General features: G+C 40.0%; 2 protein-coding genes across 2 annotated transcripts; both read right to left on the minus strand.

Annotated features, from left to right (window-relative positions):
• Positions 1 to 3850: 3850 nt before the first annotated feature.
• LOC109114534 (uncharacterized) lies at positions 3851 to 6414 on the minus strand. The gene is made up of 9 exons (XM_019197370.2): positions 6010 to 6414; positions 5745 to 5919; positions 5495 to 5628; positions 5261 to 5373; positions 4889 to 5150; positions 4544 to 4702; positions 4382 to 4461; positions 4215 to 4264; positions 3851 to 4068 (listed from the first exon to the last, which is right to left on the minus strand). The coding sequence occupies exons 1-9, from the start codon at positions 6319 to 6321 to the stop codon at positions 3929 to 3931; spliced, it is 1425 nt and encodes a 474-aa protein (XP_019052915.1). The 5' UTR covers positions 6322 to 6414; the 3' UTR covers positions 3851 to 3928.
• A 7132-nt stretch (positions 6415 to 13546) lies between these two features.
• LOC104595362 (uncharacterized) lies at positions 13547 to 17134 on the minus strand. The gene is made up of 9 exons (XM_010256066.2): positions 16668 to 17134; positions 16400 to 16574; positions 16152 to 16285; positions 15900 to 16024; positions 15503 to 15770; positions 15229 to 15384; positions 15051 to 15130; positions 14899 to 14948; positions 13547 to 13939 (listed from the first exon to the last, which is right to left on the minus strand). The coding sequence occupies exons 1-9, from the start codon at positions 17070 to 17072 to the stop codon at positions 13806 to 13808; spliced, it is 1527 nt and encodes a 508-aa protein (XP_010254368.2). The 5' UTR covers positions 17073 to 17134; the 3' UTR covers positions 13547 to 13805.
• Between the last annotated feature and the right edge of the window lie 10636 nt (positions 17135 to 27770).

Raw genomic sequence — 27770 nt, forward strand, 5'->3', positions numbered from 1 at the left:
GAGACAGATAGGCGAAACTAGAATGTTACACCTGACCCCTAGACTCGATTATGATACTGCACTAGGTGTCGGATTAGGTTGTCTTTGATATGCCAATCAATGATATCCTTAAAAGGGGTCAAAACCTAGGTATGTTGGGACAATCCAAGAAATCATCTGAGTGGGTGATCATAGTGACAGGATCAGCCGCTTTGTCGGACAAAGTGAATGATCGGGTAAATGCACTCTCTCTGATGGAATCCTAAACTGTCGGCAATGGATTTCAAATGTATTTGAAATTTGTTTTTACAAAATATATTTATACAAAGATATACTTATATATATTAGGGTTTTAAAATGTTTTAATTCCCGGGATCCATGTGAGTATAGAGTGCAGCACTGTACCTTGCAGCCGAAGGAGAGGTCCTCTCTTGTCGGGCAGTGTTTGATCATTAAGGGTTGAGAGGTTAAGTGTAAAACCATTGAGGGTTATACCTGATGGGTGAATCTTGCATCTGCCCACAGTCCTTGGGTCCTCATAAAATGGCTGGACCCAATGACCATTTAGTGTAAATGTTGGGCCCATTAAGAGCCCATGGTAATGGACTTAGGGGTTCACTGTGTTCAGCAGTGAATTCGGCCAGGCCTTGTAACAGAGGTTAAGCTGAACCTATGCGACTGATATGTAGATCAATGTTAGGGTCCTACGCCATACAAAGAGAACCAAGCTAGCCAGCATTAAAAGGAAGTGGGCCTGAAAGCTTAATAGGCCTAAAAGTCCATTTCGAACTGGGTTAATTGAATTAATTAAATAGGAGCAGATCTGGGTTTGGATCATCAGATAAGGATAAGACGATAAATTTTATCCACTTAAAGAGTCTAGATCTAAATAAAGATTTGTATCAGGAAACTCCTAATTCGATTAGAAATAAGTTGATCTTTAATTGCTGATAAGATAAGGGATTATCCTTATCACTTAAAGAGTTCAGATCCAAATAAAGATTTGGATCAGAAGATTCATAATCATATTAGGATGTTGTCTCTTTGAAGTTATAAATAGAAAGCAGGGCGGACATGAAAAAGACACTAGACACAACACAGAGAGAAGACAACTCAATTAGATTGATCTTGCCTTCAGTTCTTTTTCTTCTTACTTTTGCCACCTTACCATGTTCGATCTCCAGTTCTTGGATTTAATCAAGATTTGATCTTGATATTGTTTCTTGCTAGAATAAACAATTTTGAAACTATGCTCACTACCCCATTCGATTCTTGCCGAATAATCACAAGTTCTTGGTGAAGAACTACCTGTTGATCCTGTCTCATCCTAAACTGTGTCATCTTCAATGGAGGGAGGATTTGGTACACTCTTTGGGCGTGAACACCTACGTTAGGAGAAGCTTTTTGCATGGCTTTCGTATCAGGATTATCCCTCATTAATCTTGGTTTCAGATTTAGTTACAAGAATAAACCTTGAAAATGCAATTTTCTAAATTGGGAATAGGATTCCCGGATGGGAGGGAGTAAAAGAATTGTTGAAATTTCGCCTAACCTTCTTACAAGGTTCGGCCATCTATATGATAGATCCCCCATTCCTTCGGTGAATATCACAACAAGTAATTGAATTTGTTGAGTTTCATCATTATGAAACTGGTGAAACTCGTACTAGGCAGCCCAAAAATCGAGTTCTTTGAAATTAAAATTGATGGTATTAGGCTCTGATACCATAACAAAGCTTATACAAGAAAAGATCTTCCAATTAATAAATACAATGAGTAGCGTATATGATATTAATAATTGTAAAGGAATGAATACATCATGGTAACCCAGGGATAACAACGCCAAAAGATAAAATAATTAATAGATAGCAATTGAGATGGAGAATAGACAGAATGGGAGACTTCGGATCAAGAGACTTCAGCAAACATGGGCATTAATTCACACCACTGTGGGCTCAAATGAAGATCCTAACCTTTGGGTTGAAAAAAAAGTGGGCTGACGGCTTCTACAAGGCCTAGACAAAATATACCTATGTTAAGCATGCCCTACTAAATACAGAAATTTCTAATTAAGTTTCAAATTTTAAGTCTTCTCGCCAACGGCTTCTACAAATTCTGCCGCAACAAAGACACCCAACGCTCGATCTCTTCACTAGTTGGGCAACCACCTGAGAAGCGAAGCATCAGGCATCTTCGAAGGAAACTTTCCCGCTCCTCAATCCCCTCCTCTGCGACAATCACCCTAATCAATCCTCCTTGCAAAACCTTCCTCCGACATGACAAAATCCTCCTTAACTAATAATGTAGTCTAAACGATTAGTTGGCATTCTTCCATTTGAGAAGGCACAAATTCAAACATGTGGAAAGGTAGGATCTCACGAGTCCAGATCTTTTGCCCATGAGAACTCTGTCAATGTTTATCGCAGTCACACATGGAGAACATCTCATCCTCTGCATAGTATCATGCAAGGGGAGATGTTCCCAATTTACGGGGGATAATGTATTGTGGGTAGGCATGAACAGAGTTCTCGTGGGTAGGAGATCTGGAGTTGGATCTCACATTGTGTATGCAGTACAGGAGTGCGACTTTCTAGGATTTGGATTGGGATTTAGTTAAAATTTGAATAAACCCTGTTTGGAAGGCCAAGGACACTATAGTAAAATATCTTCAAATCAAGCACCTGACTTACATATCCCCTGATGCAATTGGGGTGAAGAAAAATAAAAAAACTGGAAAACCAAACCAAACCAACAAAACTGAACCAAAAATCCCAGTTAACTAATCCGATCAATTTGATTTTGATTAACCAATATAAAAAATCGACGCTTAACCGAACCAACTGCTATATATATTTATATATATTATATATATTTTATATTATCCATATATTATAAATGAATATATATGCATTATATATACAAATATATAGATATATAATATAATATATTGTTTATTATTTATAACATAATATTTTATATGTATTTCTATTTTTTATTATATATTATATATTTTATGAAAATCTAAAAACCGACAAATTGAACCGGTGGTTAACCAAACCAATCAATCAGTTAAACGATCAATTTTGGTTCAGTTTTAGTTACCGGTTTTTCAAAAACTAGTACTACTAGTTTGGTTTAGAAACTAACTTGGTCTAGCTTATAGCATCTTGCCCTTGTGGGGTGGTCCAATGAGATCACATGCATCTCTATCACCCTTAACCCACTGACTTAAATGGTGTTCAACAACATGGTTGGTTTTATATTTGAAAACAAAAACAACAGCAACACAAGCAAAATTAGTGTTTTTGCTGATGTGGTGATTGCTTTTGTTTTCAAAAAACAGAACCAGTCATGGTGTGGACACTATGGATTTGTTACCCCCACATCCCTACCTATAGAACACCAATCGTATGCCGTGTATTGGGAACACCTACCCATGAATGATAAGGACAATATTCCTAATGTGCAGCTGTAATGTGTCGTGGATAGAGATGTGGGAACAGGTAGAGGGTAGCAGATTTGAGCCCTGTTTGTGGAACACCCCCTTAGTAAATAGGTCTAACATTCACCCTCTTCTTTTTATAGGTAAACAGAAGGTTTGTATTAATTATTAAATGGAAGGAGAGAGAACTTTATTGTATTATTTAAATAAAAAAATAGTGAGGGGAAATTGTAAAAATTGTAAAAGGAGCTTAAGCTGCTGCATGTATAACATAGGTTTATTATTATTATTATCTTGAACAACTTGGTACATTCAACATTTTCTTCCGACTATTCAAACATAGCTAGGTGCAGGTAGCACATTTAAACCCAAGATGCCATGCCTTATTACATTGGAATATCGGAGTTGTTATTAGAGAGGATAATATGGGAAACTAAAAGTAAAATCGATGAAACAAACAATAATATTATTTAGACAAAGAATGTAAATAAGGATGATATGATAGGCATCAACAATTTGCAGCCTGATCCGCTTTATACTGTGCGATCCACTGGGCAATGATTCGGGCCTCACTGCTTCGTTGGGCGGTTAACCAGTCTGGGTCATTTGGTTCTCGTGATTCAGGAAGTAAATCCAAGCAATGGGCTCCTGCACAAATTATAACATATCCAAGCTTTTTATTTGTATATGAAAAATTTGTTGCAACAAGTTAAAATCCACTGAGAAGAATCATTAATCACCACCTACAGTACTTATGCTTCAAATAACAAATTAAAAAAGAATAAAGATAATACCATTTTTAGTAGTTAGGGCTACAAGGCTGTCTGATAAGTTTCCCAACACACTGTGGTACAAAACAGAACCCAACCAATTCAACTCAAATACGTTGATGATATATAGAAAAATGAAGCTGTATATACAACTCAAGTAGTTGTGGGGGTTTATACAATTGGTCACGTACCCAGCAATACTGTAAGGGTCTCTTAATCCATTTGAAAATATGATGTTGCTACCAAACCTCTTTAGAACCCGTTTAATATCCTGCACACGTACAATGAATCCATTGATACTACGTAGGCTTAATTAGTATAGTAGTAGTTTGAGAGAGAGAGAGTGTGTGTACATGGCCACCAAAATGGGTGGTGATCCAATGAGGCCTAGGGCTGACACCGTAGAAGCTCTTGCAGTACTCGATGCCGGCGTTTAGATCAAAATGCTGAGCATGAGGGAACAGGGTAGCGTTGATACCTCCGCCAATAGGCATTACCATCTCAGTACATGTCTATAATTATCACATATAGAAATTAAGGTATTAATTATTAATTACAACATTCAAACCAATACTTGTATATATATATATATATATGCCCATCTAATTAATTATAGTGATGAAATTAAGTAACAAAGTATTTAGAAAAAAAAATTAATAAAAAGCAGAAGACATTGCCAATGCAAATTAATAATTGACCTGCCAACTCCACGCAGTATTTTGATTAAGATTTACGTTTCCAGCGGGTCCAATTGCACTTGGAACATTAAGGCATCGGAGGTTTCCTTTATACGCAGACACACCCGCAATGATCTTACCAAGAACGTCGGTTCCTTTGGGTGTTTCATCGAAGCCTCTGCATATCAAAGCAACGGAGCCTGGAGGATAATCGTATTGTGCAGCGACCGCATATATACTGAATGTTAAGTAGCTCTTGAGCTCCGCAGAGTTGTTTAACGGGCTAATTAATTAATGAAGATGAAACAGCAGCCGACACAAAGAGTTAATGAGGAAATTAATTAGTTAAAGATGAATTAAGCAATATAATAGCACAGTTAGTTATATGCTTACACGCAAGTGTTGAATCTTTTACTTAGTACCGAAAGACCTTGGGGTTGGGAAGCCACTTTATCAATTTCAGCCCACGATTGCAGTATACTACTATAACAGCTCTCACTGGTTTCCTACACAACCCAAATTAAATCTTGTGTTAAGGCCGGGTTTGAACTTGAAGGAGAAATTATATTAATGAAAACAATTTTTGAATAATTTATTCTTTTTTGCTTTGCTGCTTAATTATATTACTCTAAAATCCCTGGAAACCACAGAAAGATATCCATCTTGGGGTGTGATATCGTCAAAGTAAAGAATGGGAGCCGACGATGCAAGTGCGCCAAGGGCTATGTGTGGATACTTGAGGCGAAACCATGAAGCAAGCACTGGTGATGAGAAGCAAACAACAGTATTATTTAAAGAAACAATCAAGAGCATCCAATAACAATTATGATGCATGGGTTAATTAATTTGTCAAGTACGTGTACATATATATACTTACTTCCACCATAAGAGCATCCAATAACAATCACAGGACAACCATTTGCAGATAAGTTTTTCTTTATCTCTAAGATAATTTCAGCATAATCTGCCAGAGCTTGAGACGAACTCAAGTACCCAAGTGAGCTAGCATTTTCAACCTCGCCAAACGGGACTGATTGTCCATAGTATCGGTGCTGCAAATTATATAAGGGTCGTCATTAATTAATATACAAGTAAACTGTCAATAACTGAATGATCTCTCATCAATATATAATTAATCTTACCTCTATGTATACTATTAGAGCATTGAATTGAGGAGCATGATCAGTTAGGAAACCGATAGCACTTAGGTCGGTATCCATAGAGGTCTCCTCTCCAAGGTAAACAAAGATTGGAGCGCCGGACATGCCACCTCCCCAGTACTTAGAATTGATTGCGTATCTCTGTTGAAAGGTGGTGTAGCTTTCAGGCCTGTAGTTGAAGTGGTCTAGCGTCTGTGTATAGAAATAGGTCTTGAAATCTGAAGGAATGGAAGATTGGGCAACTCTGCCCCTCAACACCTCCGTCGTGTCTCGAATGACACCGAGCCTCGGCATATTCAGAGGTGCTGCAGAGGCACATGTTAGGTAGAGAAGAAGCAAGTCAAGCAGCACTGGAAGCCAAAGGATTGAAAATGTAGGAAGTTTGGAAGCCACGTCTTCTTCTTAATGAGAGGTTGATTTCAAGAACTAATATGTGAAGGTGGTGACAAGCTCAACCATCTAGGTCCATGTTTATAAACATCGGAGCAACATAGCAAAGCCTCAATTCAATTATTTTATCTTATCTCTGATCTTTGCAAATTAATATAAAACAAACAGTACAAATTAAAACAGTTGTTGGAATCCACATCCAAGGTTCCTTTAATTTTCTCCATATTCTATTAACGGATGATGATTGATGATATATATTGACTTTGAATGGCTGAATTAATTTTCTCCATATTCTAGAACCAGTCCATTTGCAAAGTTTGCTTCCATTTTGGGTGCAAAAGTGGTTGAAATAATAACTTTAATTTCATGTGCAAATTCGCTTGGGTTTTACTTGATACTCTTATCATCAAATGCAACACAAATGCTACAACACTTGTTTAAAATGAGAAATATGATTATTGTTCATAACACTAAGCAAATTAAAATGAGAAATCTGGTTCCAACGGAACAAGGCCCAGTCAGAAGGTAAGTTTCTGACTATTTTTTCGGCTATTAACATTCTGTTGACTCTTGATTTGGACCGAAGAACCGAACGCAAGGTCTCCTACATCATATGTGAACAGTACTAAACAAAATTTATTATTAAAGAAAAAGCTTTTGCATCTTTTAAAAAAAGAGGAAGACGAGACGAGGCCACACCTCCTTGCTTGTATCCTTTTACTCTTTTTATCTTATCTGACAGTTTCTTATTGGAGTTTACATTCAAGAAGTGATAAAATAAACCCTAATTTCCTCATTCGGTTTATTTGCATTATCTTGTTTGGTCACGATGCGTGCGAATCTATTTTATATTGACCAATTCTAAATAACGAATGCAGAAAACGAATCTACGTGCACAATTAGCTTGGGCTTTGCCTTTTTTACATTCTTACATGATATGTTAACGTTGAAAAAAAAATTCATTAAAAAAAAAATAACTTTTGTTCCTTTTAAGAAAGAAGAGGAAGACGAGGTCACGCCTCCTGGAGTCCTTGCTTCTATTTATTTATTTTTTTTTCTGTAATTTCAGTTGAGGTTTGTAGCTTTAATATCCAAAGCCGTCCCCTCTTTTTTATAATGTCAACTCGAAAGCTTTCTTCTTGGGTTGGATCACCTGGAATGTGAAACCAAACAGACGTTTATGCTTTTTAGTGTTTATTTGGTAAAAAGTGAAACCAAACAGTGATTTCATGCTCAATAAACACAAACACCCATCTGGCACTGATGTGGTAGCGCTTTTTAATAAACACCCATGGAACTAAATATCCCCTTAATATCAAAGTACAAAACTTTTCAAAAACAAGGATTACAAAATATGTAGAACGCAAAACTGTTATGGTCACACCATCCGGCAAGGCACCGCGGCGCCATCATAGGCAGCAGCACACACAGCAGGCCGCACAGCAGTGGGCACCGCCTGGCAACACTGCACAGCAGCATGCACCGTCGATAGTGCACAGCACGCACCGCCAGGCAGCAGCGCGCACCACACGCACCACATGGCAGCACGCACCATGCACACGCCCGGCACCGCACGGCAGCGGCACCACGGCGCGTAGCACGCACCGCCAGGTAGCAGCGCGCACTGCACGCCAGCACGCATCATGCACACGCCCGGCACCGCACGGCAGCGGCACCATGGCGCGCAGCACGCACCGCCAGGTAGCAGCGCGCACCGCACGCACTGCACGCCAGCACGCACCGCGCACACACCCGGTACCGCACGGTAGCAGCACCATGAGGCGCGCGCATGGCAGCGGCACCCTGAGGCGCGCGTACGCTCTGCGCGCACGCATCGCGCGGCAACCAGCAGCAGCAGTAGAGCGGGGCCCACACGACAACTCATAGGGGTGGGCCCATCCTTATCTGGACACATCAAGCCAACTCGCCGCCAGTTTACCTTATCCTTATCTTATCCCTTATCCCTTATCTTTATCTAATCTTATCTTTATCTTATCTTAAGTAAGAGTGAGTTACCATTAGGAGTAGGTAATTAGGAGTTTGAGTTCAAGTTGGAGTTTGAGTTTAATTAGGAATTTCCTTCTGTAATCTCCTATTTAAGGAGCTATGAATTGAAATAAAACATTCAGTTTTCCAGCCAAAAAAAGAGTGAGGAGAGTTTGGGTGGTCTTTTGGACAAATCACCCCAAGGGAGAGTTCGGGTGGTCTCTTGGACAAATCACCCATTCAGTTTCCGTAATCGGGTCTGCAAGCAAGGGAAGGCACAAGGGGAAGCAGGGCTTTCGCACCGTGGACCGACCCGTGACGGGATCCTACGTGCGGGACCATAACAAAAACCTTATATTTTGTATGTATTTTGTACTGTACTTATTTGTATTTGTATTCTTTTGAAATTAAGCCTAAGCAAAAAAGTTTTTCACATATGAGCATGCAAGTGTTTAAACCAAACACACCAGTCAGTTTATGTGATGTTTTGTTTTTATTTCAAACATTGGAGTCATGGATTGTACACATTTATTGAGGGGTCTCTAGATTTTGACTGCTAGAGCCTTTGTAACTTGCCTCATGTCAAAGGGATCAAGTCCATTATTGAATGGTTCCACCATGTAGTGTTTTAAACTGGTCTCATCAATTCAACGATGGGTTTAAATCTATGGAACGTGTGGCAAGTCCAAAGGCCCTAGACACAGGTAGACCGTAAAGAGTCCTGTTCTTCCAAGGCCAAATTCTAGTTAACCATCTTTTGTAAAATGTTAACTAATAAATGTATCTATGACTTATGTATGGTTATAACTGACCTTGCTGATGTGGATAACAAATTCTGTATCTATAAATGGATGTCAAGAATAATGAAATAACACGATTCATTGAATAATCAAATCGGTCAGCGCTGAAGGCTTTGGTGAGCAGATCGGCAAGCTAAGAAGACGTGGATATGTGATGAAGCTGAAGTGCCTTTGGATAGAACATGTTCTCGGACAAAATGACAATTAATATCGATGTGTTTTATTCAATCATGAAAGATAAGATATGTGGCGAGGTTGATAGCAACCTGACTGTCACAATAGAGTGTCATTGAAGCAGAAATGGATAGACCAAAGTTTCGAAGAACATGTCAAAGCCATAAAATCTCGCTAGCTGCGGTGACGATAGCGTTATATTCAGCTTCAACAGAAGACCGTGCCACAATACTTTTTTCTTTTTTTTTTTTTCCCATGACAAAGGAGCAACTCCAAGCATAGTCAGTTTCAAGAGAAGCCATAAAACAGTTCTTGGAGTCCACATCCAAGGGTTCTTTAATTTTCTCCATATTCTATTAACGGATGATGATTGATGATATATATTGACTTTGATTGGCTGAATTAATTTTCTACATATTCTAGAACCAGTCTATTCTGCATTGACCAAGTCTATTTGCAAAGTTTGCTTCCATTTTGGGTGCAAAAGTGTTTGAAATAATAACTTTAATTTCATGTGCAAATTTGCTTGGGTTTTGCTTGATGCTTTTATCATCAAATGCAACACAAATGCTAAAACAACTGTTTAAAATGAGAAATATGATTATTGTTCATAATACTAAGCAAATTAAAATGAGAAATCAGGTTCCAATGGAACAAGGCCCAGTGAAGCATGTGGACCCCAGTTCTATCGAGGAGGGGGAATGCTCATCCAGACTATTGCGTGGCCTTGGGCCAGACTATTGGAGGGAGAGACCTTTATTGTTGGTTGTCTGATTTTGGGGGGAAAAACCGAAAGAGTGAAGTTGCCACCACTCTGAGGCGAATTTTCTCTTCTTCTGCTTCACAGGTCAGTAACGGGGGTCGACGTTCAATCGATGTGTGATAATTTTGGGATCGATTCCAATCATGTCCTCTGCTAACCAAGCAAACATGTTAGAATAATTCCCCAGTAGTCAAACAAGTTCCTCTCGGAGGTAGTCACTTAGTAGGGAGCCAACTTGGACCATCTTTTCAGGGTCTTCCTCAAATAGGGAGACCTAGATGAGGTCTTCCACAGGTTGGCCACGTTGCACCTTCACTTCGTCATGCAGGTCCTATGCTTTCGCCATCAATGTCTCAATCACTGGACGTGGTCCTCGGCAGGATAACTGATAGCAATGTCACGTTGTTTTCTGGTCCTCGCGTGCCACCCCTATGCCATATTTGGTAGGAAATTTTATGGCGATGTGGTATGTTGAGACTATGGCCTACAGAGCATTGAGGGTCGGCCTGTCGAGGATCACGTTGTAAGAGGAGGGGCAGCGCACCACAATGAAGTCTACCATTGCCGTCGCAGTCATGTCAACGTCTCCGATCAAGAGGGGAAGATTTATCCTCCTAGTGGGCTGGAGGAACTCTCCGATCTAGCAATGCCAAGCTTTTCGAATGCATCTTCAAATAGTACATTGGCAGAACTCCCTGTGTTCATAAGGATCCGTCGTAGCTCGAAATTGGCCACTTCGACTGTGATGACCAAGGCATCGTCATGCGGTGTTTGGACACCTCGGAGGTCATCGTCAGTGAAGGTAATAGATGTGTCGTGCCTCCTCCCGTGACATCGGTCGTCGACCTCCGTATCGTGGTCGTGGTCCTTGTGGAACTCGCAATATTTGTCTCGGTTCCTCTTGTTACTTTGCGTCTTCATCTTCTCCGGCCACCTGACATAATTGTGGTCACGGATTTGCATCAGAACTTCAGACTGTGGAACATTAAGCATCGTGAAGTTCCGATAGGTCGACGAAGGGGTGCGAGGTCTATGGTCGGTCCGGCGATCTTGCCTCTTGTGGTCTTTGTCCGACCTCTCGGACTTCCGCTCGTTGTTCTCTCACATTTTTTGGTTGGGCTTCTCATCCTCGTCTCTAAGATGCGCCTGGGACTCTTTAGCATTGATATACTTCTGCGCGTGGCTCATTAGCGCAACCAACGTTTGAGGAGGATTCTTAGAGATGGAGAAGTTGAACGAGGAAGGGTAGAGTCCGTGTTGTATGGCCGTCACCGCAACTAATTGATTCAAGTCCCTGACTTGAAGTGCTTCTTTGTTGAACCTCTCCAAGTAATCTCTAAGGGACTCTGTCTTCCTCTGTTGGGTTTGCATAAGGCTGATCGAGGTTTTCCAATGCTTCTAACTAGCTGTGAACTGTGCAAGGAACTAGTTCTCTAGTTGGGCCCATGATGCTTTAGACCTCGGTGGTAGGGAGGAGTACCATGCTAAGGCTGGGCCTTGTATTGTAGTTACAAGGGCTTTGCACATCTGTCCCTCCGACGCACCATGTAGCATCATCTGGCCTTTGAGTGTCGCAACATGGTCGAAAGGGTCGGAGTTCCCATCGTACTTGTCGAATTGGGGGGCTCGCCATCCAATAGGGGGTACCTCGTCCACTATGTCCTGCACAAGTTGGTTTACGACGGGAATTGCACTCTTATGGGTGGAAGTGCGCTCTAACTCTTCTAGACGTTGTCGGGGCTTTTTAATTTCGGCATCTCTGTTGTCTGGGATTGCAGTGTCTATGGCCTCCCTTTTGGGTTGTGTAGGGTGATCCTTGACCGAGCTTGACTCGGTGACTGAAACTATGAAGGGCGGCATCCTTTTGCCGAGCCTTTCTTTGAAGGGGATGCACACTGACTGGTATGTCTAGTTATGGTAGTCCCGTCCTTGGGAATGGGCAGTGGTGGCGGGCCTTCGGGTCGTGTCTTACCTCAGATGCTCAGACCTCTCTCCCCTTATGTTTGACGGTCGCGGTCTGAGGATCGTCCTTCGTGCGCGTTGGGGCGTGAGGGGGGACCGCACGGTTGGGTGGTGCGGAAAACCCTAGTGTTTGTATGAATTCAAAGATTTTATCAACCTTTTCCTGCATGGCTCGGAACTGCGTTGGATCTACTACGGCCGAAGGTTGCGGGACTTCTTGGTTCTCCCAAGACGGGGAATGGCCAGTTGCTCGTTCAGACTGGTTTTTAGGCATCTCAATCGCTTCCTTGATTGCGTGACGAGGAATGAGATTTTCAGGAAAGGCTTTCTGTTTGGTTCCTACATACGGCGCCAATCTGATGCTGCTCAATCCGAGGTGGTGCACGAACTGAGGAGGGCAATCAGATAGTCCTTGCCTGTAGGGTGGGGTCGAGCTACAAGGACGAGGCCGTGCTTCAAGACTTATGATCAAGGAAACAGAAGTCAGAGGCCCGAGGAGTTTATCCCCGAGTAAGAACTCCGACGCTCAAGTCAGTAGGAGGTGATAGGATGGTCAGGCAGAGCTATAAGGATTCCGATCTGGGCTAAGTAGCGGTGTAGGTCTTAGAAGTTGGATGTCTTACATTGAGCATGGAGTACCTTTTTATAGCCGAAAATCCTTGTCCTGATCGGACTGGGCTTCTGGGGTTGTCAGGATGAAGTTAGCCGCCGAGGTATTCGGGATAGAGTCTCATTCCCCAACCGAGTTGTCTTCTTTACTCCTCTTTACCCGTAGATGTGCTCATCCATATGACGTGTAGTCAATGTGGTTGGAAGAATAAGATGGGGTTCCACAGTAATAGTGTAGCTTAGTCGAGCTAGCCCGACGTGGCTGGGCTAGGCTGACATGGCCAAGATATATCGATTCGGCCGAATTAGGATGACGTGGCAGGGTGATAATTGGGCGACCATGTGTCTTGTAGGGCCAGCTCAGCCATAATCCAAACAAATGCCAAACATCACCTTGATGATATTACATTTGCATTTGCTTATAGAATGTCTTTCAGAATGCCATGAAATCCATGAAAATTTTCTCTTGGTCCTTTCTATTTCTAAAAAAGGATGCTAGAATTTGGGAAAAATGATTCAGGTGGGTTGAAGTATTTCCTTTTTTTTCTTTCAATCTCTCTTATGTTTCTTGTTGTTCCTTATTTTTAAAATTAAAAAAAAAAAAACAGTTAAGAACACTTTTGTCCTTTACTTTTAATCTGCAACTCTTTTAAAGTTTGAAAAGAAAAACATATATTAATTCACTTACCTTTTTTTGGATAAGTAAATTGATGATTTGTATTAAATGGAGGGAGAGACCTTTATTGTTGGTTGTCTGATTTATGGGGGAAAAACGAAAGAGTGAAAGGAAAAATTATAAAAGAAGCTTAACCTGGTACGTGAACAATACTTGATACATGCATTCAACATCTTATTCTGAATATTCTGATTGTTCAAACATAGCTAGCAGGTAGCGTACAGCACATCGGTTGTTCTTCTAAACCCAAGACGCCATGCCCTAATACATGGGATGATGGGGCTAGCAGGCTTAGCACTTAGCAGTGTTGTTATTAGAATTTAGAAAGGTAATATGGGAAACTAAAGTAGAAGAATCAAACAAACGTACATCAGACAGAGGAAGGTAAATAAGGAATCTTCTCGTGACGGATGACACATCAACGATTTGCAGCCCGATCCGCTTTATACTGTGTGATCCATCGGGCAATGATTCGGACCTCACGGCTTCGTTGCGCGGTTAACCAGTGTGGGTCATCTGGTGATGCAGGAAGTAAATCCAAGCAATGGGATCCTGTACAAGGTATACAGATTTCTTACAAATTAAAATTCATGAGAAGAACGTACAATTAAGGTTCCGCATGTTGGAGCGGGTCTAAAGGATATACTATGACTCCAGTAGAGATCACCTCTTTTGCTAAAACCAGTTTTAATTGAATTGGGATCTGGTCCCAATTAGGGTGTTGATTGGACTGGATTTGGTTAAATCCGATCCAATCTAAATTAAATTGAATCCATTACAATAATTGGATCGGTCTAATTTAATATTTGGACAGAAATATTGGCTCAAGCCAACCCAGGTGCAATCCAATCCAATAAATCCTTTAGACCATTAAATCAGGATTAGTCCATTTCAATATGCACGACTTGTTGGTTCTTCCAATCCATCTAAATTGATTTTAGTTTGGACAGGGTCTAACCCAAAACGAATCCATTGACACACCTAGTCCCAACACACTGTTTCAACAGGCATTGCAACCGTACATTGGAAACATCTCCCATATCCTGTTGAAACTACGATTTGGGATCGGATCCGGATTCGTGTTAATTTGTTTGGAAGCATCTACCTTACCCCCTTCATGGCCAGATATTTCAAATGTATGGCTGCAATGGCAATTGGAACAAGATCCGGACTGGTTTTAATTTGTTAGATCCAAGCTGGACCAGACCAGTTGATGAACCAGTGAGGGTGGTTTAACCATCAAAACTGTGACCCAGTGAGCTTCCAATTTTTAGTCTAATTTGAGTCTGACAACATTGGCTGAAACTAGTCTTATCATATGATCTACCCAAAAACTGTACACAATTTTATCCCATCATGTGTGGAAGGTTTTGCCTTAAATAAACCTTTTCCCATATAGTAAACATTTGGCCCAAAAAAAAGTGAATGGGGACCGATCGAGATGATTACAAACACTATATAATCACATTTTTGCCTCAAATTAAAAACTAAATAAGAAGTGAAAGATATACCTTGTTTAGTAATTAGGGCGACAAGGCTGTGTGATAAGCTTCTCAATACACTGTGATACAAAACAAAACCCAATCGTTTCAATTCAAATAAGTTGATGATAGCTAGAAAATGGATTATATAGTATATACAACAAGTTCTCATTTTTTTTTACCCAGCAACACTGTAAGGGTCTCTGAGTCCATTTGAAAATATTATGTTGCTACCAAACCTCTTTAGAACCCGTTTAATATCCTGCATGCACAATTAATTTCATTAATTCATTGATAATAATGTAAGGCCTAATTAGTAGTTTTTTCTTTGGTTGGAGAGAGAGAGAGAGAGAGAAATACGTGGCCACCAAAGTAGGTGGTGATCCAATGAGGCCTAGGGCTGACACCATAGAAGCTCTTGCAGGTCTCGATCCTGCTATTAAGATCAAAAGGTGGAACTGGGAACAGAGTAGCGTTGATACCTCCGCCAATGGGCATTACCATCTCAGTACATGTCTAGAAATAAAAGGGACGTATTATTAGAACATTCAAATCAAATACTATATATCTTTTTTAGTGATGAAACCAAGTATTATTTAGAAAACTGATGAAGACATGCACTGATATTGATCACCTGCCAATTCCACGCAGTGTTTTCATTAAGTTGTACGTTTCCAGGTGCTAGTGCACTTGGAACATTGCTTTTGCTTGAGACGTTCCCCTTATAAGCAGACACACCTGCAATGATCTTGCCAACAATATCCGTCGTTCCTGCTTTGGGTGTTCCATCAATGGCTTTGCATATCAAATCAACGGATCTTCGAGGATAATCATATTGGGCTGCTCTTGCATATATACTGTATGTTAAGTATCCCTTGAGCTCCGAAAGGTTGGTAAACGAGCTAATTAATTAATGAAGAAATTAACACACAACAAAAAGATCTAGTTAGAATGTTGAATTAAAACTAATTAAGATGAAGCAGAGATAGAGTTACATTATTATTCGCCGGTCTAGCTTTGCTATGACTTACACGCCACAAGTCTTGAATCTATTGTGTAGTATCGAAAGACCTTGACCTTGAGGTTGAGAAGAAGCCACCTTATCAATTTCAGCCCACGATTGCAGTATGGTATTGTAGCAGCTCTTGCTAGTTTTCTACACAACCCACATGTACGTCAAAGCTAAATCTTGTTTAGAATTTGAACGAATTGAATGAATGAGAACGAATTGAATACATGCAATCATTTTTTTTCTTTCTTTTCTTCGATCGTTTTTAGCTTACTTTAAAAACCCTGGAAGCCACAGAAAGGAATCCATCATCCGGTGTGATATCGTCGAAGTAAAGAATTGGAGCAGATGATGCAAGGGCGCCGAGGGCTATGTGAGGATACTTGAGGCGAAACCATGAAGCAAGCACTGATGATGAAAAGCAAAAACTTATCAAATTAACAATAAATTGAAGAGTCCTGCTCTGTGGTGATATCGATATAAGCAGTTCATTTTTAAGGGGTTTGTTTGTTAAGTACTTACTTCCACCATAAGATCCTCCAATAACAATCACAGGACAACCATTTGCAGATAAGTTTTTCTTTATATCTAAGATAATTTCAGCATAATCTTCCAGAGCTTGAGACGAGCTGAAGTACCCAAGTGTGCTAGCATTTTGAACCTTGCCAAATGGGACTGATTCTCCATAGTAGCGGTGCTATAAATGAACAACACAACACTAATCTGTCAGCTGAGATTCTCAGAAAAATTAATAATTAATGCTCTCTCAGTAATTTAATAATAATCTTACCTCTATGTATACTATAAGAGCATTGAATTGAGGAGCATGATCAGTTAGGAAACCGTCAAAGTTGATGTTATCCAAAGACTGTTCCGCCCCGAGGTAAACAAGGATCGGAGCGCCGGACTTGGCACCGCCCCAGTACTTAAAATTAATCACGTATCTCTGTTGAAAGGTGGTGTAACTTTCCGGCCTGTAGTTGAAGTGGTCTAGCGTCTGTGTATAGAAATAGGTTTTGAAATCTGACGAAATGGAAGATTGGGCAGCTCTGAGCCTCCACACCTCGGTGTCTGGAATGACACCGAGCCTCGGCATATTCAGAGGTGTTGCGGAGGCAAATGTTGAGCAGAGAAGAAGCAAGTCAAGCAACACTGGAAGCCAAAGGATTGAAAATGTAGGAAGTTTGGAAGCCATGTCTTCTCCTTAATATTAAGAGATGAGGTTGATTTCAAGAACTAATATTTGAAGGTGGCGACAAGCTCAACTAGCTCTAGGTCCATATATTTATAGACATTCAAGAACTAATATTTCAAAAACCTTATTCAAATATTTTATCTGATAGTTGCAAATATAAATCAAAACCAACTTATACAAAACAGTTCTTGATGAGTTCACCTTGACTGATTCTAATAATGCAAAAGTTTATGTAAAACTTGCCACCACTTGGAATGTAAAAGCGGTTGAAAAATTGTCAAACACCTATAAATTAAACCGAACCCATGTGCAAATTAATTAATTAGCTTGGGTTTTGCACTTATACCCATAAAAATCGAACCTATCAATTACACCTATGATATGTTAACTAGTTGATCTGGGCCGTAGATCGAACCACAACGCAAGATAACAATGCTAGTGATTATATAGTGAATACTCTCTACATCTGACTTTTTTTGGGTGCAAAAAAAGTACAATTTAAAACAGTTCTTGGAGTCCACATCCAAGGGTCCTTTAATTTTCTCCATATTCTATTAACGCATGATGATTGATGATATATATTGACTTTGATTGGCTGAATTAATTTTCTCCATATTCTAGAACCAGTCTATTTGCAAAGTTTGCTTCCATTTTGGGTGCAAAAGTGGTTGAAATAATAACTTTAATTTCATGTGCAAATTCGCTTGGGTTTTGCTTGATGCTCTTATCATCAAATGCAACACAAATGCTAAAACAACTGTTTAAAATGAGAAATATGATTATTGTTCATAACACTGAGCAAATTAAAATGAGAAATCAGGTTCCAACGGAACAAGGCTCAGTCAGAAGGTAAGTTTCTGACATTTTTTCGGCTATTAACATTTTGTTGACTTTTGATTTGGACCGAAGAACCGAACGCAAGGTCTCCTACATCATATGTGAACAGTACTAAACAAAATTTATTATTAAAGAAAAAGCTTTTGCATCTTTTAAAAAAAAAGGAAGACGAGCGAGGCCACACCTCCTTGCTTGTATCCTTTTCCTCTTTTTATCTTATCTGACAGTTTCTTATTGGAGTTTACATTCAAGAAGTGATAAAATAAACCCTAATTTCCTCGTTCGGTTTATTTGCATTATCTTGTTTGGTCACGATGCATACGAATCTATTTTATATTGACCAATTCTAAATGCAAAGTTTGCTTAAACGAATCTACGTGCACAATTAGCTTGGGTTTTGCCTTTTACATTCTTACATGATATGTCACGCCTCCTTGAGTCCTTGCTTCTATTTTTTTTTTTTATTCTTTTTTCTGTAATTTCAGTTGAGGTTTGTAGCTTTAATATCCAAAGCCGTCCCCTCTTTTTTATTCTTCTTGGGATGGATCACCTGGAATGTGGAAACTCGTCCAAATACACCCCCACCACAAATATGGAATCGAATCCTGCTGAAAGCTGTGAAATCGGCACATAGAATTAATTCTTCAACTTCCTGAGTTCCTCAATTAGCCCAGGCACGGAACAACCCCAACAGAAATATTAGTCCAGTGAGGATGGATAGAGAGAACTCCGTCAAAACCTCGTGTGAGCACACTTCCACTCCTATTATAAAAGAGGAAACGGTTCCATTCACAGTGGATGTTAATTAAAGCCACTATTAGTATATTTTGGTTTCATGGGCGTTTATTCTTGGGTGCTTATTGTTTTAAACGTTTACTTTAAACCTTAGTTTGGAAGGAGTACAAATACAAATATGTAGAGTGTAAAATCTTGTATTTTGTATATATTTGTACTATAAAATCTTGTATTTTGTATGTATTTATACTGAATATATTTGTATTCGTAATCCTTCTAAATTGAGTCTAAATGTTTCTTACTTTTATTGTTTGGTTGAGCATAATTTTAAACGTTTTTTAATTTTCCACATCAGATTGACACTTTATAAGGTATGACACATAAGTATTTTATTTCAAGAAATACCTAAGTGTTGGGAGAAACAAGAAATTAATGTTTCCCCAAATGCCTCATATCTTTATGCTTTTTAGTGTTTATTTGATAAAAAGGGAAACCAAACAGTGATTTCATGCTCAATAAACACAAACACCCATGTGGCATTGATGTGATAGCACTTTTTAATAAACACCCACGGAACCAAACATCCCCTTAATATCAAAGTACAAAACTTTTCAAAAACAATGACGTATGGCCTTAAGGCTTAGTTTGAAAGGATTACAAATACAAATATATAGAACGTAAAACCTTGTATTTTGTATGTATTTTATACTGTACGTATTTGTATTTGTATTCTTTTCAAATTAAGCCTAAGCAAAAAATTTTTTCACATATGATCATGCAAGTGTTTAAACCAAACACACCAGTCAGTTTATGTGATGTTTTGTTTTTATTTCAAACATTGGAGTCATGGATTGTACACATTTATTGAGGGGTCTCTAGATTTTGACTGCTAGAGCCTTTGTAACTTGCCTCATGTCAAAGGGATCAAGTCCATTATTGAATGGTTCCACCATGTAGTGTTTTAAACTGGTCTCATCAATTCAACGATGGGTTTAAATCTATGGAACGTGTGGCAAGTCCAAAGGCCCTAGACACAGGTAGACCGTAAAGAGTCCTGTTCTTCCAAGGCCAAATTCTAGTTAACCATCTTTTGTAAAATGTTAACTAATAAATGTATCTATGACTTATGTATGGTTATAACTGACCTTGCTGATGTGGATAACAAATTCTGTGTCAAGAATAATGAAATAACACGATTCATTGAATAATCAAATCGGTCAGCGCTTAAGGCTTTGGTGAGCAGATCGGCAGGCTAAGAAGACGTGGATATGTGATGAAGCTGAAGTGCCTTGGATAGAACATGTTCTCGGACAAAATGACAATTAATATCGATGTGTTTTATTCATTCATGAAAGATAAGATATGTGGCGATGTTGATAGCAACCTGACTGTCACAATAGAGTGTCATTGAAGCAGAAATGGATAGATTAAGGTTTCGAAGAACATGTCAAAGCCATAAAATCTCGCAAGCTGCGGTGACCATAACGTGATATTCAGCTTCAACAGAAGACCGTGCCACAATAGTCTTTTTTCTTTTTTTTTTCCCATGACAAGGAGCAACTCCAAGCATAGTGATGTAACCGGTTGTAGATTTCCAGGTAGTAGGACATAAGGCCCAATTAGAGTTACAGTAGACCCACAAAGTTAGACCATTGGATGTTGGGAAGAAGAAACGTACCTTGACTTGGTTTAGCTGTGATATAACAAATAACTCGCTTGGCAGCCTGTAAGTGTTCTTCTTGTGGAACACTAAGATGTTGGGTAAGAATATGAACTGGGAAACTCAATTCAAAAGTGGAGGCGGGCCAATCTCGTGGGCCCATGGGCTACTTTTTTTCTAAGGTGGTCGGGTCTAATTATGTAGGTCTGGTTGGGCCTCAAGAAGTTGAGAGTGAGAACAGGAGGAAAGAGCTCTTGGGCCCATGTTTGGTGGCAACAGAGATTGAGAAGAATGGAAGCCCAGGGTTTGACGGGTGTTTAGTCCTGGTGTCAACAATTTGGGACTGTTTGAAGCTGGCTACGACCCCCCAAAAGTCTTTGGGCCTATGTTTTTGGGGAGGGTAAAATTTCGCTAGGGAGGCTTGTAGAAGGTTCAAGACAAAAGGTGAAAAGGCGCAAGAGAAAAGAAGACTTGTAGTGAGGAATTCAGGTTTGGTGGCCTTTCCAGTAGTAGAAAATTACGAAGACGCGTTGATTTCTACGTGTATATATGTTAGTAAAGGCAAATCTTAGAGGCCTAAAGGCGGTTTGGGGCAGAGGGAGTGGGAGAAGAGGAAAGGTTACCAGAGGGTTTGAAGGTTTTTCGTTGTTTTCCTAAGGACCTTGGAGCTCTTATGCATGGCAATATGGATTGTATCATACTTTGTCTTTTTTTCTTTTAATAAATTTTCCTTTGATTTGCATCTATTATGTTGTTATTCTTTTAGTAGGAAAAATGATAGATGTCCATTAAGTATAGATCCTTTAAGTGACGTTTGGCGTCAATGATGATTTCTCCTTGTTGATTATCCAGAAATTGGTGATTTTTGGAATTAGTGATTTTTGAAAAATGGTCAAAAATTGTTGTTTGGTATCATTTATGCCATGTAAACTGATTTTTGAGAAATCGGCCTTGAATTTGTGTGGTACTGATTTTCAAGAGCCGATTATTTTTGTATTAGAGTTATTATTCAATGCCATGTGGGATGCCATGTCATCCTAAAAAAATTGGAATCAGTTAAAAATAAAAAAATCACTAGAAAAAGTGATCCCTGAAAAGTGTTGATTTCAATAATCAAATTTTGGCTGATTTAGCAAAAATCAGCATAATCAGCCAATCAAACAAGAAAAAATCATTGATTCTTCAGATTTTGATGAGGATCCTATGTGGTGCCAATTTCTGGGAAATCATCACCAATGCTGATGTTGTTCAATCTGAGGTGGTGCATGAATCGAGGAGGGCAATTAGATAGTCCTTGCTGGCAGGGCGGGGCCGAGCTACAAGGGTGAGGCCGCGCTTAAAGACATGTGATCAAGGAAATAGAAGTCAGAGGCCCGAGGAATTATCCCCGGATAAGAACTCCAACGCTCAAATCAGTAGGAGGTGATAGGATGGTCGGGTAGAGCTATAAGGATTCTGGTTTGAGCTAAGTAGCAATGTAGATCTCAGAACTTGGATGCCTTACCTCGAGCATGGAGTACCTTTTTATAGCCGAAGATCCATGTCCTGGTCGGATTGGGCTTCCGGGGTTGTTGGAATGAAGTTAGTCGCTGAGGTATTCGGGATAGAGTCTCATTCCCCAACGGAGTCATCTTCCTTACTCCTCATTACCCCTAGTTGTGCTCATCCATGTGACGTGTAGTCGACGTGGCTGGAAGGATAAGATGGGGTTCCACAGTAATAGCGTAGCTTGGTCGAGCTAGCTCGACGTGGCCAAGCTATGCCGATTCGGCCGAGTTAGGATGATGTGGCAGGGCGATAGTTGGGTGGCCACGTGTCTTGCAGGGCCAGTTCAGCCATGACCCGAACACCACTCCCCCAATTATGAAGTCGAGGAATGAAGTTTTCTAGGTTCATTGCCCGACTGAGGAACATCTGAGCATGCGTGTCGTCCATGCCGTGTTGATCGTTGCCGAGGAGTCCTCCGATCATTGGCTGCAAAACTTAAATGAGAACCAAAATTTTGGTTCCCAAACCACTCCCCCAGTTCTGCTGTCGAGGAGGGGGAATGCTTGGCCTGACTATTACGGGGCCTTGTGGCCATAAGCCGCCTAGTTCGAGGATTTGAGTGGCCTAGCCGAGGATTTGTGTCGAAGGCTGCACCGGTATGACGGGTCTCCGCGTTGAAGGTTGGACCGGTACAGTAGCTGAACTGGCACAATTAATGGGCGCAACTGCTGCCTGCCGAGAGTGCCTCTTCGGTTTCCGAGGCTTCCTGCCGTACGTTATTGGTCGCATCGGTTGGCCTCCCGAGGCGTTGTCAGTGGTGCTTCATTTGCACCGTTGATCTCTCCTCCGCCTATGCCCTTGATAGTTATAAAAGGGAAAAGTGGTCCCCCCTTCCCTATCCTTAGTATCGCTTACAAGAGTTTGGCATCCATTGCTTGGTAGATTCGTCGGTCACATAGTTCGGCAGATAGCTCAGTAGACAGCTCGGTAGATAACTCAGTAGATAGCTCGACGAGTAGCTCGGTAGCTTTCGTTGTTTAGCTTCGCAAATTGCCCAGTATGTCCTCTTTATCTCGTCAGTCCTTTTTCTCATTCGGGTCCTCCAATAGTTATGGTTCCAACTCTTCTCGCGGTTCGACCAACGAGCCTGAGCTGAGAGACTTCGTGGCTGCCGAAATTGAGGAAGCCGAGGCTGGTCCCTTCGAGATGGAGATGGAGCTTCCTCTTCGGGCAGGTTGCCGGTTCGGTACCATGCCTGGGGATATGGCTCGGATCCGAGCTACATATGCCATTCCCGCAGAATACCAGATAAGGTGTCCACTGCCCGGGGAGATGGCCACTGATGCTCAGCCTGGTGAGTTGTGTGTTTATGAACATAGCTTGGAGGCTAGGCTGAGGTTCCCGTTGAGCAAGGGGTTCGTCGAGGTGCTAAACTGGTACAAGGTGTTGCCGATGCAGCTGATATCGAACTCTTTTAGGTTTCTACTCGGCCTTTTGTCCTATTGTGTCGTCCGCGATATTGAACTGACCCTGGGGATAGTGAGATTTATGCTCCAACTCAAACACCACCAGCAGGGGTACTATTACTTCTCCACTCGGCAGAACATTCGGTCGTTGGTCGGGGCCCCTTCTTCGGTGAAGCACTGGTAGGAGTCGTTCTTCTTTGTGCGAATCCCTGGGGGTCTCCCTTTTGCTGCCGAGTTGTGGGGGTCGAGGACGTCTCTGCCGCAGTCCCAATGGTCGGCGCTTACTTGGGAGGAGAGGTCGACCCTGACCATGATCCACGAAATCGATGTTATCGCGTACACATGCTCGGAGATGCTGATGCTCGTCGGGCTGATGGAAAGGGTGGCCGATCTGTTTTCTTTTACTTTTGTTTGCCGAACTGAATTTATCTTGCCTACCTTGTACTTATCTTGGGCCGCCTATGTTGCAAGTGTGAGCATGGCCAGTAAGGAAGAAATTGTTCGTCGGATGAAGGCGATCCGACAAAGGCAGGAACGAGCTGGTGTGCAACCGGAAACTCGTCCCGAGGCAGAAGAGCGACCACAACCGGAAACTCGTCCCGAGGCTGGAGAAACATTTATCCAAGTAAGTGCATTTACCCATGTTCTTTTATTTCCTAGGTAAATAATGTAAATGACCATTTTAGCCATAAAAATCCATTATTAAAATGGGCATTTTTGTTCCATTCAAGTGTTGGCAATTTTCCCTTTAGGTGAAAAAGTTATTTACCCACATAGGAGATGGGTATTACTTACCCAGATAAATGATACCCAAGAAAATAAACTTTCCCTGTTCTCCACATAAAGCTGAAGAAAAGAACATGGAGTTCTTGATCAATGGGAACCAAAATCCCATTGACCAAATTTCCCCCCTCTCAAAATCTCAAAAAAGAACGCCCCTGAAATGTTTCTTGAAGTAGCTTTAGAGCTCTTCTATATCTTTCTCCTCTTCTCTAGCTTTTGGAGTTGACGAAACTAGAGAGCATATAGTGGAGTGGGTGTGATTATCTTGTGATTTCCCTTCTTACTCCAACATATATTTTGAAGAACGTTTAAGTCTATCATACCTGGTCCTTAATGAAACTTGGACTGCATTAGGTGGTATATATCAAGAGCAATATCGTTTGTTGGGTTGTGGGAAGATTGGTCCGATGGTTCTAAGCAGGCATGCTCGTGCCAATAATGCTAATGACCCAATATGGGAACATAATCTTCGAGATATCAAAGTGGAAGAATTAACAAGACAAGTTCAATAGCTAACAACATGTTTACAACACTTTGAAACTAAAAGCCATGTAAATGTTGGTCTCACCTTTGAGGATGAAATTAACCCTTTTATCATCGTGATCTACATGAATAATCAGATAAGGGGAAAGGGATGATCATGTAGATCAATCCTATGCTCAATTTCGAGATGTCGATATGAAGGTGGACATCCCTAAATTCGAAGGTAAGATCAAACCAGATGAACTCACTGATTGGTTGAATACTATAAAATGCATATAAAGAAGTACTAGATCAGCAGAAGGTAAAAATTGTAGCCATCAAGTTAATTAAAGAAGTATGTATCTGATAGGTGGAAACAATTGAAGGTCTGAAAGGAGAGATTAGGCAAATAAAAAAAAATAAAAAATAAATAAAGATGAAGACAGAAATGAGGAAGAAATTTCTTCCTGAAAATTATCTTCAAGAATGGTACACAAAAAAAAAAATCATCACAGGTATAAGAGAGTTATATCTATTCACTATATATATGACGTAGAGTGGTCGAACCAAAGGTACAAACCATTGTACACTACATAAGTGGACTACACAAGGAGATACATGACATAATGGTACGTTTTGTAGCCTTACTGGACATATAATTAATGTTGTCTACCTGGACATATAATTAATGTTGTCTACCAATTGGCAATAAAAGTGAAGAAACAACAAGCACAGAAATCTAACAGGTCAATTGTAAGGTTTACCACTTGTAAAGACCAACAAACTTATAAGCTAGCATGGTTCAAGAAAGGAAATGAGATAATTACTGATAAACATTGTTTAGTGTCTTATATTAGCAAAAACTACAGACAACATATGGTGTGAGGTGGCATCTATGGATACTTGCCATCTTTTATTGGGTAGACCATGGCAATATGATAGAAAAGCTCAACACAATGGGTTCAAAAATACTGAATTACACCCTCTAGAAAGATGGTGTCATAAAAAGCTTAGGTCCATCCAGGAAGGACTACATACTTAAGGTTGTTAAAGGGTAAGAAATAGTAATTTTTCCAAAAATAGTACAAAATGGGTTTTTCATGTTTTTTTGAAGCTGCAGTTTTCAGTAGTTAAATCTTTTTCCAATCAAACGAGAAAAGACCAAAACATAGACTACCAGATTTCTAAAAAACCAACAGCCCACATAAAAAAGACGTATCAAACGGGATCTAGATTCAATACCAAGGACGGGTTATATATACAAGTATATAGTCATGCCTTATTTGGCTTGTCAAATGCACCAAGTACATTTATGCGTTTGATGAATCAGGTATTTTGACTATTAAGAGGTAAATTCCTTGTTATATATTTTAATGATATATTAGTATACATTACGGATAAAGAACAACATATTCCAAAAGCAACTTGGGAGAACGTCTTAATGGACTTTGTATTGGGGATACCAATAACAAGGAGAAGAGTTGATCTATACTAGTTGTGGTGGACAAATCAAGATAACACACATCATTGCCTACAACAAAACATTTGATGGACCTCATGTGGTAAAACTATACTTGAAGGAGATTGTGAAGCTCGTGGAATTCCTAAAACCAATACTTCTGGGGATTATTGTGAAGCTCTATGGAGAAGAATGGGGACCGACTCAATTGCAATTCAGTAGTGTTCCCATCGCCCACAAACTGATGGATTGATAGAAGTGGTTGATAGGACACTTGGAAATCTACTACGGCCGGAGTTTGGTTGGTGATAACAAGCATCAATGGGATTTGACCCTATCATAATTAAGCTGAGTTTGAATACAATCAATCGAAGAATAAATCAACTGAGAAGTGCTCATTTGAGATTGTTTATGGCCGAGTTCCTAACAGACCATTGGATCTTATTCTCCATTACCTATAACCAAGAAATTTAGTGGAGATGCTAAAGACATGACAAGCTACATTAAGAAATTACGTACACAAGTACGAAGGAGGTTAGAAGAAAGGAACAAGAAATATAAAAACATTATAGATAATCATCGATAGAAAGTGGAATTCAAGGAAGGAGATCTTGTTACTTGCACAAAGAAAGATTCCCATGAGGAAAGCATGGTAAGTTGAAGGATAAATTTGATGGGCCATTCCAAACTTTGAAACAAACTGGAGAGAATACCTATTAGATTGAGCTTCTTGGTGACATAGATGTCTCAGTTACATTTAATGTTGCAGATTACATGCAACTTTATCAATTCTGATGATGATGATCTTGACTTAAGGATGAGTCTTTCTCAATGTAAGAGGTCTGATGTAAGAGCATTTAATGCAAGAGACACTGAAGGATCATATAACTCCTCAATTAATGAGAGGTTAAAAAGTATTATTGAGAAGCCACTAAAGCTTCAAGCATATATAACCTTTCTAGGGGAGATAAGGGATTTGTATCAGGCATATATAGAGGAAGATTCATAGAATTTATTAGGGAAATGAAAGGTCCAAATCAATGGTTAAGATTTCTTTGAGCCAATGGCTATCATTGATTGCTAGGCCTTGCCTCCTACTATGAATACCCATTCCCATGTAGTGCAAATTAAAGGATCTCGAATTTCAATTGAAAACTTTCTTTGATCGAGTAGATTTAGAGCTCTCCAGCCTCTCCTATCTCTTTGTCCTCTTCACTAGCTTTCGGAGTTGGTGAAGCCCAAAGCTTAGTTGAATGAGTGTGGTTGTTTTGTAATTTCCCTTCTTACTCTATTGCATATAATTTCGAAGGGCGCTCAAGTTTTTTCATCCCTCTGGTCCTTGGTGAAAGACTTGGGTTGCATTATGTTCAAATCTTTTTATCATGTGAATATGGGACATGGAAAAAGTTCAAAGACCCCAGACAAGTAGATATGGTAAAGATTCTTGTTCTTCCAAGGCCAAATGCTTGCCTTTTATTTATTGAGTGTTAATCTTCTTTCACAAATGGCATGGTGAGAGATTCACATGTAGTAGACACTTAGGTGAATTAATGTTGTGTTTGGCTTGATAGAAAATAAGAACTCTCTCTCTCTCAAACCAAACATAACCTTAGTGAATAATGAAAATAAAAATAAATAAAAGACTTTAAAAAATTCGTCTTCAGCACTTTGGATTTAACTTTTAATTTTACAACTAATAACTTTGTTGCATGAATGTAATTTTAGTGTGAGAATTGCTCCTGTTATGCCTTTTTTTAATTTAGTGACCATTTATACGCTAGGGAAACGTAATAGCATCTATGGTTAGA

This window comes from Nelumbo nucifera, chromosome 2 (genome assembly GCF_055504915.1).
Source record: "Nelumbo nucifera cultivar China Antique chromosome 2, China Antique-T2T, whole genome shotgun sequence".
NCBI lineage: Eukaryota > Viridiplantae > Streptophyta > Magnoliopsida > Proteales > Nelumbonaceae > Nelumbo > Nelumbo nucifera.

Excerpts from the sequence above, each read along its gene's own strand:
- LOC109114534 (XM_019197370.2), bottom strand. The coding sequence starts at position 6,321 with ATGCCGAGGCTCGGTGTCATTCGAGACACGACGGAGGTGTTGAGGGGC. Across the intron at positions 4,703-4,888 it reads ATACTGCGTGGAGTTGGCAG|ACATGTACTGAGATGGTAAT; the intron begins GTCAATTATTAA and ends TGATAATTATAG. Across the intron at positions 4,462-4,543 it reads CCACCCATTTTGGTGGCCAT|GATATTAAACGGGTTCTAAA; the intron begins GTACACACACTC and ends GTACGTGTGCAG.
- LOC104595362 (XM_010256066.2), bottom strand. The coding sequence starts at position 17,072 with ATGGCTTCCAAACTTCCTACATTTTCAATCCTTTGGCTTCCAGTGTTG. Across the intron at positions 16,025-16,151 it reads TGGCTTCCAGGGTTTTTAAA|AAAACTAGCAAGAGCTGCTA; the intron begins GTAAGCTAAAAA and ends TGGGTTGTGTAG. Across the intron at positions 15,385-15,502 it reads ACACTGCGTGGAATTGGCAG|ACATGTACTGAGATGGTAAT; the intron begins GTGATCAATATC and ends TTTTATTTCTAG.